The sequence below is a fragment of the Neolamprologus brichardi genome, chromosome 1, assembly GCF_056152115.1.
Source record: "Neolamprologus brichardi isolate AB-2024 chromosome 1, ASM5615211v1, whole genome shotgun sequence".
In the NCBI taxonomy this organism is placed as follows: domain Eukaryota; kingdom Metazoa; phylum Chordata; class Actinopteri; order Cichliformes; family Cichlidae; genus Neolamprologus; species Neolamprologus brichardi.
Genome location: NC_142104.1, coordinates 32227666 through 32249284, shown reverse-complemented (window position 1 = coordinate 32249284; position 21619 = coordinate 32227666). Strand labels below are relative to the sequence as shown.

Genomic DNA, 21619 nt, shown 5'->3' with positions numbered 1-21619 from the left:
CTTGAAAAAACAAACTTGTTCAAACTACTCAAAAAAATAAAGGTGTATGAACTTATAACAGGTTTTTAAGTAGTTGGAACTCATTTCATTTATCGAACTATTACTATTCGGTCTTACAGTGTAGCAAACGAAAGGGACAGTTAAATTAAAGTGTAGCTTATAACTTGCGATCCTGCATGACAACACAGCTGTCAGAAGTGAGGGGAAATCATCTGCTCTTGAGAAGATCTGCATGGAGGAATGGGCCAAAATACCAGCTACTGTGTGTGCAAACCTGGTAAAGACCTATAGTAAACGTTTGACCTCTGTTATTGCCAACAAAGGTTATGTTACAAAGTATTGAGTTGTATTTTTGTTATTGACCAAATACTTATTTTCCACCCTGATTTACGAATAAATTCTTTACAAATCCTACCATGTGAATTCATGGATTTTTTTTTCACATTCTGTCTCTCACAGTTGAAGTGTACCTCTGGTGCAAATTACTGACCTCTGTCATCATTTTAAGTGGGGGAACTTGCACAATCGGTGGCTGACTAAATACTTTTTTGCCCCACTGTAGAAATCACATGCAGGGTCCCCCAGGGCTCCATCCTAGGGCCCCTCTTATTTAGCATTAACATGCTCCCATTAAGCCACAATTATGCAGATGATACTCAACTGTATATCTCAATGTCACCAGGTGATGTTGAACCTATCCAAACCCTTAATAAATGCAGTTGAGCAAATTAACAACTGGATGTCTCATAATTTTCTTCAACTGAACAAAAACAAAGCTGAAGTACTTATCTTTGGACCCAAAAAAGATTGACTAAATATCAGTAATCAGCTTAAACTGGTCCAACTAGAGACTGCTGACCGGGCCAGAAATAGGCCAGATGTAATAATGGATCCAGACCTGAACCTCCAGGGCCACATAAAAGTAATAACAAGGTCAGCCTTTTATCACCTGAGGAACATTTCTAGGATTAAAGGACTGACCTAGAAAATCTCATCCGTGTATTTATCTCTAGTCGCCTTGGTTACCTAAAAAATCAATCAGACAACTGCAGTTGATCTAGTTGCTGGTGCTCGTGTTCTCACTAGAACCAAGAAAACAGAGCACATTACTCCAGTTCTAAAGTCATTACACTGGTTCCCTGTAGCTCAGAGAATAGACTTTAAAGTGCTTTTATTAGTTTATAAATCCTTGAATGGGTTAGCACCAGAGTACATTAGAGATCCGCTATCATGGTACAAACCATCCAGATTAGTCAGGTCCTCCAGCGCTAGTTTACTGACTGTCGCTAGAACCAGAACTAAACATGGAGAAGCAGCTTTTAGTTTCTATGCTCCTCACATCTGGAACACACTATTGGGAGAATGCAAAGCTGCAGAGACACTGAAGTCTTTTCTAAAATTAAAACTTACTTATTTAGACTTGCTTATGAGTAACTGGTCTTATTATGGCTTTTTACTTGCTTGTTGATTATTGTTTTATTGTAAATGCTTTCTTGTAAATGTTTATTTGTATTTTAACCTTTAAAGTGATTTATGTTCTTTTTTCTGTGTTTTAATTTTAATCATGTAAAGCACCTTGAATTGCCTTGTGCTGAAAGTGTGCTATACAAATAAAATTGCCTTGCCTTGATGATTTAGCTGTGTCTTTGTTTATTAATGAACACATTGTTAATAATTGACCTCCAGAACTTTCTATTTCAGCCTGCATATTTTTGTGATACTTATCCCCATCAAGTATACTTGGATCCAACGTATTTTAAAAATGGTCCCTGATTGGAGTCAGCGCTAGCCACTTGGATAGAAGTTAATTGTCTTTTAAATTTAAGGTATTTTTCCCTCTAGATGTAACTGATAATGTATTTGTATGAGAACGCAATGTTTAGGAGGCAGCGCTAGCATGCTGACATGCAGATGCGTATTCATGTTTCTCCCACTGAACAGCAAAGTGTGACTTTCTTGCTGGTTGCTGGCCTCTTGGACTCTGCTCTGATCTACTTTGTGCCTTTGGCAAAGAGTTGAACATAGTACAGTAACGTGCTTATCTGGCTGTGACATGGGTTTTCCATATCTGGCCAACCAGGAATCTACATGGACATGACTGGTTGTGTCTTTGGTGTGTACAGTCTCTCTGGGCTGCACCTGAACTCCTGTTCCTCACTGACACTTAAAGAGGCCATCTGTAAGATTTAGCCAAGCTGGGGGAGGACCCGCCAGGCTCCTGATTAAAGCGATGAGCTGTAAAATTGAAAGGGAAGGGGGGTGACAGCTGGCTCCTGCCTGCTACACTGAGCTTCATCTTGTCTGCTGGGAGACGAACCTTCCTGGTCTACCTGCTCCCCCTGTCACTGTAAATGGGTTTGTTTATGTCTACAATGTCAAGACTGCTATATGGTAGACTGCTAGAACTCCTCGCTTCAGTTCTGCTCCTTGCATACTATTGATCCATCATAATTAGTCGACTGTCGAGTTGTTATAACACTGACAGCTTTTATTGTTTGGATACTCTTTGTAATTGTGGTTTTCACTGTCATTTTAAGTGAGAGACGTTTGCTAAAATTTTTGGACTGTGTTTGTGGGAAGGGTACGTCAAACCTTTAAATGTGAAAGTTAGCATCGGTTAGCATTTTGTGGTTCAGTCTTTACACAGGCGTCTCTACATGTAAGCAGCTGGGATTTAAAGCAAATTATAAAATTGTTATAATTGAATGTTTAATATGCATTTAAATGTTGAATATTTGCAAACATAAACTATATTTAATTCATTTAAATTTTAAAAGCATTGTGTTGCAGAAATGCTGAATGCAAATTATACCTTTTCAGCCTTTAAAGCATCAGTGTGTCATGAAAATCTATTGAAACTGTAAACCAGGATTTGAAAGCAAATGTGGTGATGGCAGTTTTTAACTGCTGTCAACTGTGTGCTCAGTGGAAATGCATGAGTTAAGACTTGGTATGATAATGTGATGACTGAGATGGCAATTTGCAAAGCAGGCCTACTCATATGAGCAAAGCGTCACAAAGCTAATAGAAGTCAGAATATCTTTTCTTCCTGAATGACAAAATCTTCTCTACTGCTATCAGTCAACATTTGCATTAGATCATTAAACTTGTTTTGTAATGTAGCTGGCCTTTTCCCTTAAAAATAAATTCAGTCCACAAAAAACACAAAACAAAAAAGATGTTGAATGGTTGTCACACTCGAATCCCCTCATTTAATTTGAGAAAATTTCAAGAATCAACCTGATCTTTAGCTACAAACTAGCTAAGGTGAAAAAAATGCTAAATACTTAATAATTAATAGTGTTTATATTCAGAGCAGTTTTCCTGCTACACTGGAAGGAGCACGCTAAGTATACTGTCTCATAAATTATTTTATTAACATATTTTTAAAGTGCATAGAAATTTTATGTTGTGAAAAATCTTTTTAAATTTTAGAAAAACACAGCTTAGGTTATGTTTTTGTGAAAAGTAACTTGTGTTTAAAAAGTCTGTGAAGATCTTTCTAGTCATGTCAAAATACAGTAATATTTGATTACATAGCATCCTAACTTTTAGGGAAAAGTTTAGCTAAAAAGCTAAAGAGAAGAAAGAGACCAGTTGTTTCGAAGTTTTGTGGGCCTCCAACCTGACAGAAGAAAGTCGAAAGACTGTCAGGTAAGAAAGTAAGTAATGAAGACTGGAGATTAAGAGAACAAGCTCAAAGAGTTGAAGCAAAATGTCATAACAACTTACATTTCATGATTATTGTAGCTGTAGCTACCGAATATGTGTTCCATGCCTGCTATATTAAAGCTAAAACCGAGTCTGCTGCTTAACATGCAAGCTGAAGCATGTCCACTGTTACTGCTTTGGAGAAAGTGTTCATCACTGAAGATAAACTACTGTTAACTCTCATTCTCATTTGCAGTCAAACTCATTTGCACAAGAAAAAGTGTCTGCTTTGGTTTGTTTGCTGTTTGTATTGAGTGGCGCTCATTACGACAATTTGCTGGTATTGATCATGGCTGTGAGGAGCGCGAACGTGACTTACTACAGCTGCTTTCTGTATGAGTTAGGATTTTACTTGTCTGTCAAGTGAAGGAAAGAAAAACATGAAATGTCACGGTATCGTCGCATCTTAAAAACAGTGCTGTATCTCCATAGATTTGAAGTGGTGATCTAATGACTGAATCTGTTCAGGGAGCCTGCATATTGAACCGGAGGGGTGCGGGTAGCTCTCTATTAACAGGGCTGTGATGGTGAGGAGGCTAAGTGCGAGGTCAGGGAGGCCACTGTCACCCTGGGGAGGTTTAAAAGCCATGTGCTGAGACAACCATGCGCTCCTCCCCACTGGGCTGTCTGTCAGCTGACTACAACTGGGAATGTGGAACCATGGCAATCTCTCATTCAGATTTATCACTATGATTATCTTCATTTTGGGTTTCTTTCCTGTATTCAGATATACTGAGCAAAATATTACAGCCAGCCCTGCCTAATGTGGTGTTGGTCCTTGGTATTATGTCCATAAAAAGCATCAAAACACAGATATCTGATGCCAAAGTAAAGTAAAGCTGCTTTCGGCTGCTCCTTCATTCACAATGAGTCGTGACATCACCATTCCACTACGCTCTGAAGCCGCACCAAAGACCAGTCAGGGAGTCCTTTAAGAAGTCCTTTAAGTTGTGGGTAATATATGGGCTTGTTTTAGCTCTTTTAGTCAGTGAAGCTGGCCACTAAGGGATTTAGCTATTGTTTTGACTTGCAATGTTGGCCTTGAAATGATGAAAGGATACTTTACACTAAGGATACACTAACAGAATATTGAACGTGGGAACATTGGAGCAGAGGAATATAATATGTGATACTTAATTCACAATTTTAATGCTCCGTTTTTAAACAACATAGCTTAACTATTTGACCACCAAGATAGATTTACATAGCTAGTAATTAATTTTAAGGAAGTGCATCCTAATGCCACACCAGGAGAGTTTCAAAGCTGACTTTTAAGGGAGATAACAATGAAAAGCATGTGACTGAAATGTGAACATATCAGCAGGCACATTGAGAATATGCCTAGTATTAGTTCAGGGAGACCAGAAATTTAAGAAATTCTCAGAACCAACCCTTCTGCACATCCAGATAGCAAATAGGACTAGGTGTTGAAGCTGTTTTAGTGTGCCTCAGATATTGTATTTCTACAAGCTGCTTTGCAACCCACCCCTTCTTGCTGTTGTTACTGTGTTGCTGTTGCTTCATGTTTTGTTCTAAAAAGAAAGGGGGTCTGTCATTTATCTTTGGTGGCACAAAGCTGTGCCACTAAAGGCAGGGCAGCTGTGGCTACAACTGTAGCTGCCTTCACCAGTGTATGAATGTGAGAGTGAATGAATAGTGGAATTGTAAAGCGCTTTGAGGGGTCCCGAAAAAGCGCTATATAAATGAAATCCATTATTATTATTATTATTATTATTAAAGGTGAATGACTGCAGACAGACTATGAATCTTCTTTTGACTATAGTGAACCTCATTAGACATATACATTTAGGTTTATTTCTATAAACAACAAATACAAAAACTACAAGCAAGGACAAAGCCAGATGCTGCACAGTAAGATGTGAACACACAACAGCTTTCTTAAAATTTGACACTGTTTGCTTTTCCAGGTGGAATACAGTGTCTAAAGTGTGAAGACCAGTGTGCCTGACTCTGCCGAATAAAAATGATTTGGATCCTGGCAGTGTCCCATTTTGACGTTTTTGATTTTTATTACAGGTTCAGGCTTACTAATTCTACAATAAGCTATAGCTGCTAGTAGCTTAGTGTCTTTAAACCCAGTGTTGTTTAGAGTTCCAATAATTTTACATACATTAAATTGTACCGCTGCTGTAAGTAGTATAAAGCTGCAAATAATGTCTGCAAATGTTTGAAATCTACCAACATGGCTTAATGATAATGATAAAACAGAGAGTTCAGTCCTTTTTGCAAATGCAGTATTTAAAATGTTGGTAGGTCAGTGACTATATCCCCACGCTAACAGCGCTAACATGGGAAATCCTTGATGTACGATAGCAATAAGAGTCTATTGAAGAGTTTAAGGCGTGCTGACATGTTCTTGACTTTAGGTTTTCTCCCCTTCGGTACAGCTGTTATTTAGGGATGAAAGAGACTATGATTTAAACTTACATAAATAAGTTTAAATCACAATTACTACGAGACCGAGATTAGAAATTAGTATAGTTATATTTATTCAAACTATGAACTTGTAGGGAAGAGCGCTACCCGAATGCAAGTGGATATGCCAAGGGAAAATGTAGATTTTTGCTGGTTCTCCTTTATCTTTCTGTCTTTAAGGAAACATAAAGTTCCTTTATATCACAGACGCACACACACATCTATGCAAAGTTTGCTGTCTAAGCATGCGTATGAAGCTGTGGATGAAGCCTGCTGGCATCAACAGATTTATTTATTTTTTTGCCAGACAGAACTGCCAAAGCAGTTTCAGAGATATTTCAAAGTGTAAAGGTGTTACTTTGTGTTTCGCCATGTGTGATTAGCTCACTTAATATGTTGCTTGCACTTTTGCCAAGTGTTGAAAAGAGTTGACACAAGCTCATGATTTCTTTCCATTTCATTTTCTTCCTTCAGATGTTGGGAGAGCAGTTCACGCCCCGGCACACATCACAGAAAAAGTGGTACAGCTGTTTAGGAGTAAAAGTGAGTTTACCTTCTTGGCCTCCATCCAGCAGAAGTCCTCCACGTCAGGAGTCATATTCTCCATCCACGAGTCAGAACACAGGTAATCCAGCTGTAATCCTCTTCATTTTGGCCCATGGCTGCTTTTCTGTATAAGTTTTCTTCCATGGAGTACAGAGCGTGCTCGTTTTAAATTAAGCCTAGACTGGATTTATCATCTTACTCTTAGCTGTTTGCAGAAGGCTGTTGATGAGTAAATTAAAGAGCAGTGTACTATTACAGCATTACCAGTGTAAGCCAGAGCATGATGGGAGGCCAGTCACTGGAATAATAGAGCCCTTCAATCAGTACACTATGGGCAGAAAGATAACGTTCCGTGTTCAGTGTTCATAAGATAACTGTGAGGTATAAAAAAATAGAAAAATGCAAAAGAAATCCCCAAACCCCTTCTTTCACACAATGCTGCATAAACAACCATATACAAACGTGGAACATATGGCCTTGTAATTGAGCTGCTGTGAACTACCAGTATGGGAAAAAGCTGATTGTTTTTCCTGACAAAATGTGGGAATATTTCTAATGGCTTCTTAGTTGTTAATGAATTCCTGGCAGTGGATTGTAAGGTTTGTCCCTGAAGGCGATGTAAGATATCAGTGAGTGGCAGCAGTGAGATCACCCTGTGGCCCTCAGAGAAGCTATGAGTTGTTTGTAAAGGGCAGGCGACAATGATTTTCCTCCTGTGCTCTAAAGGTAAAAGCCTTAAAGTTCTGTAAAACATGTCGTCCAAGTGAGCATGCGAGGGAGAAATTATAATTTCTTGCTGAGGATCAATACGAGGGCAAAGTTGCACACAATGGGAGAGTGAAGTTGAGCTGGTCCTCTAAAACAAGGCAAACAAGACATACTGTTGCTGAAAAGTTTTAATAGATGTACAGCGCTATGCAAAGGTCTTGAGCCGTGTCCCGTTTCTTTATATTTTGCTAGGAAAATTGACTGGTACTTATATAGTGGCTTTCTTTTTAGTTTTCAGCACTAGTGAAAGTCTCATTTACCCAGTTCTAATCTTTTCAAAAAAGCAGTGTATGTGTGATCCTCAAGATATTTGGTAAAAAAAACTTAGGATCAGTATCTTGCCTAGGGAAATTATAACTTGAGCTGGGGATTCATCCGGCAACTGGTAGACGACCTACTCTTCCAGATGATCCACAGCTGTCCCACATTGATGTAGTGATTTTTCTAAAAATATCCGTAAACATTCATGAAAATACAGTATACGGGGGAAAACAGAAGTTGTACAGTCCTAACACCTTTATTCTTTCACACTGCCTGAACTCTATTTGGTTGAGCTTTACTTTAATTTCCTTAAACAGGAATTGTCTGGAATAGTTCTCCGGGCTTCTTGAAGGATATTTAAAGTTCTTCTTTGGATGTTGTCTGCCTTTTGTTCTTTTCTGTCTTAAGATTATCCCACACTGCTTCAATAATTGTGAGGTCCAAGCATTTAAGTTCTATCCTTAATGGTTACAACATTAAATGTTGCATTCATGTTAACCCAAGATATTGCATCCATTCAATGCATTCCTTTCCATATAGGCAACATGATCTTAAATTGGCTGATGATATAAGCTTTGGTTTAAAGCTTTAATGCATGGAAGTAAAGAATGAGTTCTTCAGGACATCTTTTTTGAGTACTCAGCCTAAGTATATTGCAGTCTATGTCAGTGCCCGTGTACTTATTTCTTCAAGCATGTAGTACTGTATATGATCCACACTGGAAGAGAAATGCGCTGCCCCCTACTGTGCTTTAAAGGTGACCCTTAGAGTTCATTTTTAGTCCCTCTTCTTCTCTCTCTTTCTCACTTTTTTTTCTCACATTTCCTTCAGGCATAATTGCTGCACAGTGGGTTGGCCGAACAACAGCAAGCAAAGCTAAATGGGGCCAGATGACTGTACTGCCCTCCTCCTTCAGGCACAATGACATGCTCTATGCAACATATGTAGCCCTGAGGAGTGCTGGGACTAAGCAAATGTTGCATTAAAGGCCCTCAGCCACACTCAAACACACCCAGTTAGATATACTAATTGCTAAGCCACTTATAGTGTATATTGCACTAAAAATGTTCAGGATAGGGCTGTCCCACCAAGAACTAATGTTGTAACTGCATTTACACATATGTGTTGTTTTACCAGATTTAGAACAGTCTTCCAACCCAAACACTAAAGTACATAATTTATTATCGGCATCAAAAGTTGCCAGTTGGTCTGTATTCCCAAACCTCTATTTCTATACTAGCTTTCACTGTTCCTTCCACATCCATTTCAACTTATTCATGACTTTTTTACTGTTCCATGTCTTCTAGTGCTGTGTTTAAGGTTTAGTTGGATTTAGTCAAAACCTACTTTAAGTCAGATGTGTTTCATTGTGCGTCACCTCTATGTCTTTGGCGGGTTTTGAATTGTCTGTTCACAGTGAGATCCATGAACACACTTTATTACGCAGTAACGAAGATACTGCTTCTGGACAGAAACAGATCAGGCAGGCATTATACCGATTTCTTAAAAATTTCAGTTCAGTTCAATTCAGTTTTATTTAGTGCCAAGTCATAACAGTAGTTGCTTAAAGTGTGTTATATTGAATAGCACCTTAGGTACAGTACCTGCAGTGTTAGAAAGAGCTCCTGCAGAACCAGGAAGGGGGCAGCTATCTGCCGGTTGGGAGTTAAGGGGAAAACAGATGAGAGAAGAGACCATAGGGAGACAGGAAAAAACATGAACTATGGGAGAAATTTAATGCCATACAGTAGTAGTGTATAAACATGCGGGGAGTGAAAGGATGGGAGTGGAACAGAAGTGCTCAATGCATCATGGGAAGGCCCCCAGCAGCCTAAGCATATAACAGTAAAACTAAGAGATGCTTAGGGGTCCCTTGATCCAGCCCTAACTATAAGCTTTATCAAAAAAGGAGGTTTTGAGCCTAATATTAAAAGTAGAGAGGGTATATTTTTCCTGAATCCAAACTGGGAGTTGGTTCCACAGAAGAGGTGCCTCCCATTCTACTTTTAAATACCCTAGGAACCACAAGTAAGCCTGCAGTCTGAGAACAAATAGCTCTACTAGGATGATATGATACTATCGTGTCTGTAAAATAAGATGGGTCCTGATTATTTAAGACCTTGTATGTTAGAAAAATGATTTTACATTTGATTCTGGATAAAATAGGGAACCAATGAAGAGAGAAGCCAATATGGGAGAGTTAAGCTCTGTTTCTAGTCCCTGTCAGCACTCTGAATGCAGCATATTAGGTCAACTGAAGGCTTTTCAGAATGCCTTACTGTGATTGTAGCATATGTCTGCTTCCTAACTCCTCCTTAATCAATCTGGATGAGACTTAGTGTACCAGGATTGGTACCAGGATTATCAAAGTCTTTGAGGTCACTGGAATGTGTTCAGTGCTCATCAAACAGTGCCAATAGTTCCTGCATCACATTACTTAAAAAAATTATTTATTATTCATTTGTTTGATGGTTATCAACAGCCATTTTTGCAATCTGACTATACACGGTGATACAATGAAGATAAAATAACATGGAGTGACTTTTCAGCACGCTAGAGAGATTTTGTATTTTTGGCAATTTTGCACAGATGAAAGAAAGCAGTCCTACATATTTGTTTCATTTGCATGTTGAAGGGCATATCCTGGTCAAAAATGACTCCAAGGAAGACGAGGTAATGCCATTCAGAGAAAGTGCCTGGTTAAACACCATGTTTCTGAGGTTTTTAGGGACTTAAATTACCTTAACTCCAGTTTTGTCCAAATTTAAAAGAAGAAAATTTAAGGCCATCCAGAGCTTTATGCCTTTAAAGCATGCCTATGTAGCTAGATAGTATTACCATACAGCTAACATTATTAGCATAGCAAGACTTTCATTCCTGTAATTTTGGAAGAAACTCATTATGTAACATTCAGACATTCAGACATAGTATAATTATAAATGTTTCTTCACCACTACCACCAAACCGTTTAACTGACTTTCAGTCATTTTTCTTCATATATTGTGCATTGTGAGGTATTGCAAGAGAGAGATTTAGATGCAAATCTAGCCCAGCTAAGCCACAGCAGGATGAAGTTATTTTGAGACGAGTTGTTTTCGGAGAGAGACCGCCACACTGTGAGCGTAATTAAATTTGGTGAGATGGGCGCAGCCTTGACTGGCTTGGTGCAGACCTGTGCTCCATTGTGACTGAGGATTTGTTCTGAACCTCTGAATCCTCTCTGAAGGCCCTATTAGCCCTCCGCCGATGGCCATTCTTTCCCATTATAACACAAGTCTCCCATTCAGCCACCTAACACACAGCCACTGTATCTCTACGGCTCAGCCAAATCCAATCAGACATTCCTTCTCTATCACTCTGTCTTTCCTTTCCTTCTTCATCTTTCTCCCTGCACAATCAAACGGTCCTGTCTTTCCTCCCTCCCACTGACTCTGCTAACTCTGCTTTCCTGATATGATAATATCCTTTCTCTCGCCCCTCCTCTCCTCCTCCGCTGTCCTCATCCTCAAAGTGAAAACGTCTTCTGAACGCAAGCATTTCTCGGTGGCCTGTGCTAAAGCAGAAAAAGTTGTTTTTTTTTCTTGCACCCAGCACTGGGGAATGGGGAGAAAGGTTTATTGCTGCTCCACTAGACTGAATAGAACAAAAGAATCCCATTTCTGCCTAGACAGCAGTTTTCTGGGTACCAGTAACGTTCTTATTGTCAGCAAGTGGCAATAGCTCTGTGATGAAGTAACTCAAAGCCTGGTCTCTCCACTGCTCTTCCCACCTGTGCACTCAAAGATGCTCAGCTGCTCTGTTCATCTGCCTGCCCTTTTGTAACTCTACAGGTCTGCCTCTCCCTCAGCGCCTCACTTCATAAGCACTCACAGGTTCTTCTCTTTTAAGAAACATGCTGGGGAAGAAGAGGGACTTGTTAAGCTTGGCTTCCTGGTAAAGGTTTGTGAATGTTGGTGAGTGCAGGGAAGCTGGATGCAGAAAGTGCCTGGCCCACTGCTGAATTCTATTTATATCAGCAGTTACTTGAACACGGGAGCAATAAATTGGCTCTCCACGATTTTTAGATGCTGACGTCTGTCAAACGTTTTAACAGAAGTCAGCATATTTATGGATATTTTAAAATTCCTTGCTTACAAAGTTCCTTTGCACAGGTGTAAAGGTGAACATTTCAGTCCCCCGTGCCTTAGTAAAAGTACAGGTCATGTGTAGAATAGAAAAACCCTGCCTAAACCCAAAGGCAATGGAAGATTTCTTTTATAAGACAGTTGTACCAATACCCACATTGACTGTTATCCACCTCATGACTTCAATCTCTATTATTGGAAGAAAAATGTTAATGTTGTTCATTTTGTTTTCGTATGTTGTGTTAAAATAAATTTTAGCTTAAGAAAATTAATTCATAGCATCTGATTCTCTATAACTCTATAAAGCAGGTCTGACGGCATATTGACAAAACAAAATTATTAATCATCATTACTTGGTAAAATTGCCACTGACAATTTGGTTTCGTCTTTCCCTGCTAAGTGTTCCCATAGAAAATTCCTGCGTCCACCTCCAGCCTGTTTATTTCATGCTATAGTTTGAGCCACAGAAGCTTGTTTTGCCATGAAATGGGATTTGTGTTTGAATGTTGAAGAAGAATTACCTGCTGGCTGCAATCCTGAACTCCTGATCTCCCCAGTGGAGCAGCGCTGAGCATGAGCCATGGCCTCTCACCTCCGACAGATGCCAGTTTCCTCAATGAACTCCCTAGATTATTCTAGAAAGTGCACTCCCTTGCAGGGTTTGCTTTAAAGGTGTGCAATACAATACAAATGCTGTCTTTGGCTTTGTCTTGACTTAATAGATACTTTCTAGATCTTGATATCAAATGTGGAACAGTGTGCTTATTATGTGAACAGTACTGGAACCTACTGGAATACTATTTTTACACCTTAAAGTGCATCAGAAGGGCTACAAAGTTCCTGTCGCAAACATTTTCAAAGTGGCAGTTATTTGGCGTTCTGTACACGTTCAATCCATAGTTTTTGCGTGACGTCAGTGCTACTGGGACACGCATACCTGGTGGGCAAAAACAGTACTGCGGTCCTTTGCCCTCCAGCCTTCTTTTGAATTTTCCTTTGTGTAAAATGATACACCAACATGTGAGCACACCTGTCTTAACACTGCCTTACATCTCAAATTCCACCAATCCATTCTTCTCCACTGCAATCCAGGCTGTCAGCAGTGACTCATTTAAACTGTAGGAATGATTTACCTGACATCAGAAAAATACTCGGTCAACTTTACTGTTATGCCATGACATTAATGTAAAAAAATAATATTACCAAAGAAAGAAAAAAAATAAAAAATAAAAATAAAAAATAATACTACCAGAACTTTTTTGGCTGTAAACTGTAAAGGTCAGAGAGAGTCACCAAAATGCCAGATTTACGTGGGGTATTTTGTTTAGGCTAGCTATGTAGAAGTTACTTTTGCTTTAATGATGAGTAAATTCTTCTAGAGCTACATCAAAAATACATGGAGCTGTCCGTACTTTGAAAGCTTTCATCCTGGCAGCATTGTAAGGTGAGTGATTCTCCACAGCAGTGGTCCCCAACCTTTTTTGCACCATGGACCGGTTTATGTCTGACAATATTTTCACGGACCAGCCTTTAAGGTGTCGCGGATAAATACAACAAAATAAAACCAGTACCGGTACCAAAAAAAAGATTTATTCATAAATGTGCTGGGGGAGCAGCACAGCAAAGAAGGACTCATCCAGGCTGGAAAAACTAATCAGGAAGGCTGGCTCTGTGGTCGGCATGAAGCTGGACACTCTGGTGACAGTGGCAGAGAAAAGGACACTAAAGAAACTGCTGGACATTATGGACAATACTGGGCATCCTCTGCACACGGCCATAAACAACCAGAAGAGTCTGTTCAGTGACAGGTTGCTTCTCCCAAAGACAAGAACCAACAGACTTAAAAACTCCTTTGTCCCACATGCCATCAGACTGTTTAACTCCTCTCTGGAGGGGAGAGATAGGGGAAACATGAGGACAAAGGAGGGGGGAACAACTAAGCTGTAGTGCCTCTTCACTTCACTGTGCAATACCTTTTGTGCAATACTTTTTGTTAATAATCAGCGGTGTAATAGACTCCATACTTGAAATGTGCAATTCACTTGTATTTTTATTTTTATTCCTATTTATTCTATTTATTCCCTTTGTATATTTTATCTATATATGTCTTTGTATTTATATATGTGTGTATATATATATATATATATAATATTCTGTAACTCTGTAACTTCTGTCGGTGCTGTGCTTTTTTGGAGACCAAATTTCCCAGAGGAACCCACCCCAGGGATTAATAAAGTTTTATCTTATCTTATCTTATCTTATCTAACACACGGGAAAAAGACCCAGGGAAACCGAGTTAACGTTAAAAACGATTAAAAAAATAACGATAAAATCCCTGAAAACCACCAATTTCACACCCGAGCCTCAACACTCGTGGTTTGGTACCAAACGACTCACGGACTGGTACCGGCCGTGGCCCGGGGGTTTGAGACCGCTGCTCTACAAGACACGTTGATGCCACTGAACTGGAGGCTTTTGTTATTTGCCCTGTTGAAAGCCATTTTAAATATATAATTTAAATATAAATATTTGTTTGTGTGTGCATGCCACTAAGTTAAGTTTGTAAACATGATAGTTTTTCTCATAAATTTTGTAGTGGGATCATGGTATCATGGCTACATGTTACATTTGACTTCTGACCTCACTTTGCATTTCACATCTGCCAACAGGGAAAATAAAAAAAACCCTAAAGACTAAGTACTTAAAGTACATTTAAAAAGAGCCAAAAAGTGTTAAAAGTGATTATTATCACTTTAACCTTCAGATGAATCTATTGACCTTAAATAAAGCCAGAGGTCAAATGGTATTTTAAATATTTAATATGTATTTTTAACAAAGAGCACACTTGTAATAATGATAGTTTCAAAGTTCTAAAGCTTTTTGTCCATTTTTGACCAACAAATCATTAAGTTGACCTTGAAGACCTTCGTGGGCGTAAGACAAATTTTAATGGATTGTTAACATGACCCCACTCTGAACCCCTACAAAGTTTCATCAAAATTAATAAAAAAAACCCATTTCGGGCTATTATGTTTACAGACAGAATGATGACACGCACACACATGAAGTGTTGTTTCTGATAGTGGCAGGACTGCACACTCATACAGCAGTGACTGAGGTTTACCAGAAAATAATGCTCAACTTGGATGATGTGGTTTTCAGGCAGAGCATTAAGGCATCAAAACTAAGTCATACATCAAAGCTCCTATATTCTCAAGATAGTTTTGACATCAACATTTGGTTTTCTCAGCTGCTGCTCTCATTTCTGTGATGCCGCCTTTGAAAACTAACATGTCATTGGGCAGTGCCTCTCCCTGTCTGGCTAAGAAGCCTGCAGGGAAGCAGCCTCGATAGCGTGAGTCCCTCAGGAAAACAAATTACTCACATAGCACAGCGGTGGCTCTGCCTGCTTTCTAGCAGCAAAAGACATTCTTATTGGGAGTCTCTCTCAAACTTCCCAGAAACATCTGTGGTTGCTATTAGTTTGAAGTTTGAAGCAGTTTGTCTCTATGACTATGTGTGGCAAAAGAAGACTGGAATCAACAGAGATGCCGCATTACAATACCACCTTCTTTCTATAATAACTGTAGCTTATGTACATATTATTGTAGCACTAAAAAGTTCAATTTGTATGAGCAGTTTTGATAAGATGACAACATTTGATATCCCTATATTGATAAAATATTGCCATGCAAAATATCTTGATACTTTGTTGTATTGATTTCTCCAACACTACTAGAAAACTGGGGGGTGGAGGTGGGAGGAATCAATATAGCATAGTTCCACCAGGGGCCATGAAAGGGAAAGAGGCACATCTTGGGCTACGATATTTGCTGAGTCAAAGAAATCTGGTGCCCAAAGTAAAACAAAATATTAATAATAAATTCAGGGAAAGCCATTCATGAGGCATATTTTTAATTTTTGGCAGACGCTCCCCTCTGTTTATGTTTTATTCACTCCACTACATCCTGTAGTCAAACGATTCATTGACTGTTTAGACCTGACATCGTCGTCACCCTTATTATAACAAACCTGAGGTGGCCTGCCTCACACAGCGCTTGGCTGGTATTAATGTCGTGCTGAACACACTCCAAACTGTGAAAATGAGAATTGATTTCTTCTTTCACATCACATCTCATTGATCTATATAGCTCAAGCTGTGCACCTTTCCACTACCACCCTCTGACCTGATGGCAACATTTGCTAAATCCACAATCTCCAATCAAGCATAACCTTCTTGTGGCAACTGAAGCACAATGCCTTGCAACCAATCCTGGTCATACTTTACAGGTCAGTAGAGAAGGCATCGGCGTGCTTTGCCATCGTCATATCTGCTTTACCTCCTTCTCCTCCCGTTCTATGAACAAGCTCCAGAGTGCTGACCTTCCTATATAGCAGATAATTGGCTGTCATCTGCCTTCTATGAAATAGCTGCATGACACTGGAGGTGAAGAAAAAGGGCAGGATGATATACAGCTAACCCAGAAGTCTCTGGCAGCCATTCATTTCCAAAACTTTTCTCCCACAGACAATGCCACTGGATTTTGATAAAGAACACTTGTCACCTCAACAGCTTCCGCCCACAGCTGTCACAGCACTTCCGAGACTTTCTACAGCCCACAATCTCCATCTCAGGAGATGCAGCCTGCAACCCTGCCACTGTGGCTGTTTATTTATCACATAGTAGTTTGAACCACCGTCTCCTCTGGTCTTAGCAGACTCATAATACTATTGAAAAACATGCTAGAGGAATTTGTACTGGTATTAAGTGTTATATCCAAATCAAATTGTTTGTCCATTTGCTGCCTTGTTAGGCTAAGAGTTTGAAAACTGATATGACGGTTGATGATTGTTGCAACCGTTGACATCCTGGAGTTTCTGCTGGTTGTCTGGCAGCTGCTAACAACCGAACATAGTCTGGAAAACAACCACACCCACATTTACATTTTTTCACCTTTTTTTTCATGCATTTGAAAAAATTAGATTTACGTAGCTTGCTAATTATTTTGCTGTAGTAATGTGCGTAATCATATTATTATTAAATGGCTGTGCCAATTCATACCAGTCAAATGTTTAGGAGAGTACTCATTCTTGAAAGTAAGTTTTCAAAAAATAAAAATAAAAATCTAACTAATTCTGATTGCATTAATAATAAATCCTGTTATTGACTGTTGAAATCATTAATCTTTGATGATTTTTATTGTGATATGAATTTAGAATCCTGTATTCAAGTAGCACATTTTGTTACCTTATGCAATATCATCGCGTTAAGACTCGTTGATCATGTTAGCACAACTGAAAACTGTCATGCTAATAATGTATGCACTGAAGAATCAATACATTTTGGTTAATTACATATCTGGAGCATAAATCCTCGAGGGTTTGCTTTTAGTGTAAAAACTTAAAATAGATCTACATCAAACAAACAAAATCTACAAAAAGAAATCCTTTATTCTGATACTTCTAAGCTCAATAATCAAAATAGAAACAACAAAGTTTTCATCCAGCAGTATATATATATATATTATAGACTTTAGGAGGACCAGGAAATCTGTGACCCTGTTTCGAATACTACAAATACCTTGGATTACACATAGACAATAACCTGGACTGGGTTAAAAGCACCACTGCCCTTTACAGGAAGGGCCAGAGTCGTCTCTATTTTCTGAGGCGGCTGAGGTCTTTAAACATCTGTCGGCCAATGCTCAGGATTTTTCACGAGTCTGTTGTGGCCAGTGCCATCTTCTATGCTGTTGTATGCTGGGGCAGCAAGGTTGAGGGTCGCAATCACAAACTGATCCGCAAGGGCAGCAATGTGGTGCGGATGGAGCTAGACTCCTTTAAGGTGGTGTTGGGCAGGCAGATGTTGTCCAAGATAAGGACAATGCTGGATAATACCTCCCACCTACTCCATGACGTGCTGGCCGGTCACAGGAGCACGCTCAGTGAGAGACTGAGATTACCCAAATGCACCACTGAACGACACAGGAAATCATTCCTGTCTGTGCAACTCCTCCATGTAGTACACTGCACACACTGCAATGGTTACATATTTTTGCACATGCTCTACAGTAAAAATAACAAATAACAAAGTTTTACAAGTAGGAATAAAATGCTAGTCATATAGATTTCACCTCTATAATATTCTGGATATTCATAATTGAGCTATTTGTATAAATTAGAGCTATTTTTTTATATTTTGTAAACTTTGTAATATATTATATTATTTATCTTGGAGCAACTGTGACCACATAATTTCCTTACGGATTATTAAAGTATTCTGATTCTGACTCTGCTTACTTTCTTGTCTTTTATGAGTACCATATAATAAAGGTGCTAGATGATGAGCAGTGGGGCATATGATATATGATACTATATAATTCAAACTGATGTAGTTGTCTTCTTGCTCTTTTAGCCACCAATGTTTCCAGCTTCTCTTTTGATTCTGGTCAGAGGCAGTTGGTAATACTACATGAAAAGGGCAGTATGCACAGTGCCCACAGAGACTCACGCAGCAGATCAGTCTCAGATTCTGGCGTTAATGTCAAATTCTGAAAAGCAGAATTTGAATTTCTTTAATCAGAACCAGAGTCGTGCTAACTCTGCCAACACACGAAAAATGTTTTCCCAAACGTTTCCTTTCAACATAATACAACTTGCCGCTGTACACTTGTGTAGATAATAAGGGATTAATGATTTGAATAATTATTCTTTATTATTGACAACGTAGTGTGTTAAATTGTATAAAACAACAAATGTGAGCACGTTTTTACGTGACCACAAACTTTTAAGTGGTACAGCATTTAACAGATAAATATGAAAATCAAATCGATTGGAGTTTGTAGCACAGTGGAGGCAAATCGAATTTTGTTTGTGATGATCGTGGCAAAGGAAAATTTGCACATTTAGAAGTTGAAGAAATCTGATTATAATTCAGGATCTCACAAACAAGAACTGGGAAACTCTTACAGTATATGCTCTAAGATAATTCAAGTCATGTGTTAGGTTTAAGATACGATGACCATGACCTTGTACAAGGACTGAACTTACAGTTCGGCATATGAGAAATTTCTAGAGAAAAAAATTTAAGAGTACTTTCAATCACTGAGTGTTTGTGTCAGTGTGCAGAATCATTTCTTTATGTTATCTGTGTCTCTTCACACTACCTTCAACATCCAGGGCATCAGAATATATGAATGATAACTGGATCTTCTTTCTTGACAGTGAGATGCGAGCGCAACAAAATAGTATTCTCACTGTGCAGTAGTGTATATGGTTCAAAGCATTTTTCTTTTCAAAATTAATAATGGATCACTGGACTCTTTGTTTTTGTTGCAAACCCAGGGAGAAATATCTCACACACTAGGCTGTCCCACCTTAGCTCTGTAGTCTGCAAATGCAATACTTTGTTTGAGTTACTTTTTCTCTCAGCAGTGTAGTTTTTGGCTTCAGCAGTCAATCAGTGTACGGTCCCATATTTACCTGGGTAAATATATTTATTTTGCTCTATGTCTCTACAGATTTGTAAATAGGTAAATTTCCAGCTTTTTCTATGGAATTACAGTGTAATTATTAGAAATGTCTTTCCTAGAGCTTTTTTTTTCATTTTCACAGGACAACAAAAATGCTGCTTAGAAGTGCACGTTTGAAGTGCAAGTCTTTGTCCCTGTGAAAAATTAAGTGCACTCCTACTGCTATAGAAATAAAGAGGGTCAGAAAAGCCAGATGCTGCTAATCGAATGCACTTGATTAGCTAATCATCAGCAAGTGTGAACACCACTATACAAGCAGAAGTTGGAACTTGTCTTGTGTTAATACACAATTTTCCCAGGGCTGAATGTCTCAGGAGATAAGACACTTCTTGACAGACTCTGCGACAGTGCATTTCGATAAACACTGAAAACGTTCTTTGGAAGGGTTGCCAGGACTTAAGTGGTGATTTTGGCCATAATCCACAGCATATCATCACAAACACCTCATACCAACTGTAAAGCACAGTGGTGGTGGGCTAACAATTTGAGGTTTCAGGTTTAAGACCAGGATATCTTGCAGTCACTGAGTCAACCAGGAGCTCTTCTGTATCTAAAACACAACTGCTGAAAAAGAAAATAATCGAGGTATTGCGATAGCCCTCAAAATTCAGAGGTTAACCTGATTTAAATAACAGAAGCATTGCTATACGAAAAAATCCTCCAGAATGATGTGAGAAACTGATAAACTAATATAGAAAACAATGACTTGAGCTAGTACTGCTAAAAGTATCTCTATTAGCTATTCAATCATGGCATGTACTTGTTTTTTTAATTTATAAAGCAAAGTTTGGGATTTTTTTAAGCCTTGCCCTTTAGTATCTTAACAAATTTTAATTGTTTCATGAAGTTAATTTTTCCCTGCAACATCTGTAATGTGTAATATTTTACTATCAACTCTAAACTTATTCTAATAAAAACAAGCCTCCCTCTATTCCTGCCAACGAGATTTCACTTTTGTTTGATATGCAAACATTTTTTTCCCCTGAAAGCTATGCATACTCACATTAGGCGTCTGTTTGAGCACGGCAGTTTCTATTAGTTAAAAAAAAAGTGGCTTTGTACAATGGTGGTTATTAAAGGATCAGCAATGAAAAGAAAGCATTTAAATGGTGATAAGGCTCATTTTTTATATTTTGTACAGAGAGCACCAAAACAGATATGTCATTTTTATTAGCTGTCAGCCTGTGCTGCTCATAACAAATGGACTGCCTGCCAATAGATTATTCCCCTTCATTAAATATGCTGTAATGCGAGAATACAATAGCTACAACTAAATACTTTATAAAATAAATACTCGCTGTGAAGTGGAGTTAATGCCTTTGATGATTATTTCATGAGTCAAATCAGGATTTCTGCTTGTTCAGAGATTTCAGGCCTCTTGAAGCTCAGACGAGGCTTCCATCAGTGAAAGAGGCGAAGCTGGAGCACTCTCATTCTCTTTTTGCACCTCGTTCAATGCAAATGATTCTTCTCCAGCTGACAAGTATCAGTGGCTCCGTGTCCTGCAGCATGATGGAGTCGGGCTGTCAGGCTGGTGCCCGTCGTAGGCCTAGAGTGATGTATTCATTTAATTCCACAAAAGGTGACACGCTGTACAAAGTCAACCTTCCAGTCCCACCCTACCCTTTCTCTTACACATGCACACATGTTTGTAATGAAGCCGTCTCTACTTGAAGTGTGGAAATGCAATTTAATGTTGTAGAAAAACATTTCCTCATGATGCCTGTTAAATTACTGCGTGATAATTGTTTTAGCACTAACTCAGCCTGCTGTGTGGGGGGTTGATGGGCCATCATTAGCCGTGTGGAAGAGGTTTGAGCTGAACCCTAACATAGCATGTACATCACCGTCTCCTTTCCTTTGTCTTCTTGTTTTGTTGCAGCAGTTCAAATGTTTCATTCAACTTAACAAAGGTACTCTATTTGTTTGGAACTTCTAAGATAAGACATTTAAATAATTTGAACCAAAGGCACGTCATTCTTTGCGGTATGTGGGCCATGTGTAAGTTGTGTGCAGCCACGGGCCAGTTGCAAACACACTGCTGGCCCTGTGCTGCCCCAGAACAGTTTCAGCTCTGGCCCCAGATGTCAGCCTAATGTGTACCTTAATCAAGCCATGTAATAACAACATGTGCCGGAACATAATAGTGCAAAAGTAAGATGACAGAACGCTGTTCGGATAGTGAATGGACTGATTATTTTATAGCACACTTCCTTTCCCCCTTACTACTCGAAGTGCTCT

At 38.9% G+C, this 21619-nt stretch overlaps 1 protein-coding gene across 1 annotated transcript in view; it reads left to right on the top strand.

Moving 5' to 3' along the window:
* The window catches only part of LOC102787874 (protein kinase C-binding protein NELL1-like), a 299433-nt gene that overhangs the window by 40433 nt on the left and 237381 nt on the right, over nucleotides 1-21619 (top strand). The window contains exon 3 of the mRNA XM_087840916.1: nucleotides 6622-6772. Within this exon, the coding sequence (XP_087697042.1) occupies nucleotides 6622-6772 (151 nt within the window). The remainder of the gene's footprint in view (nucleotides 1-6621; nucleotides 6773-21619) is intronic.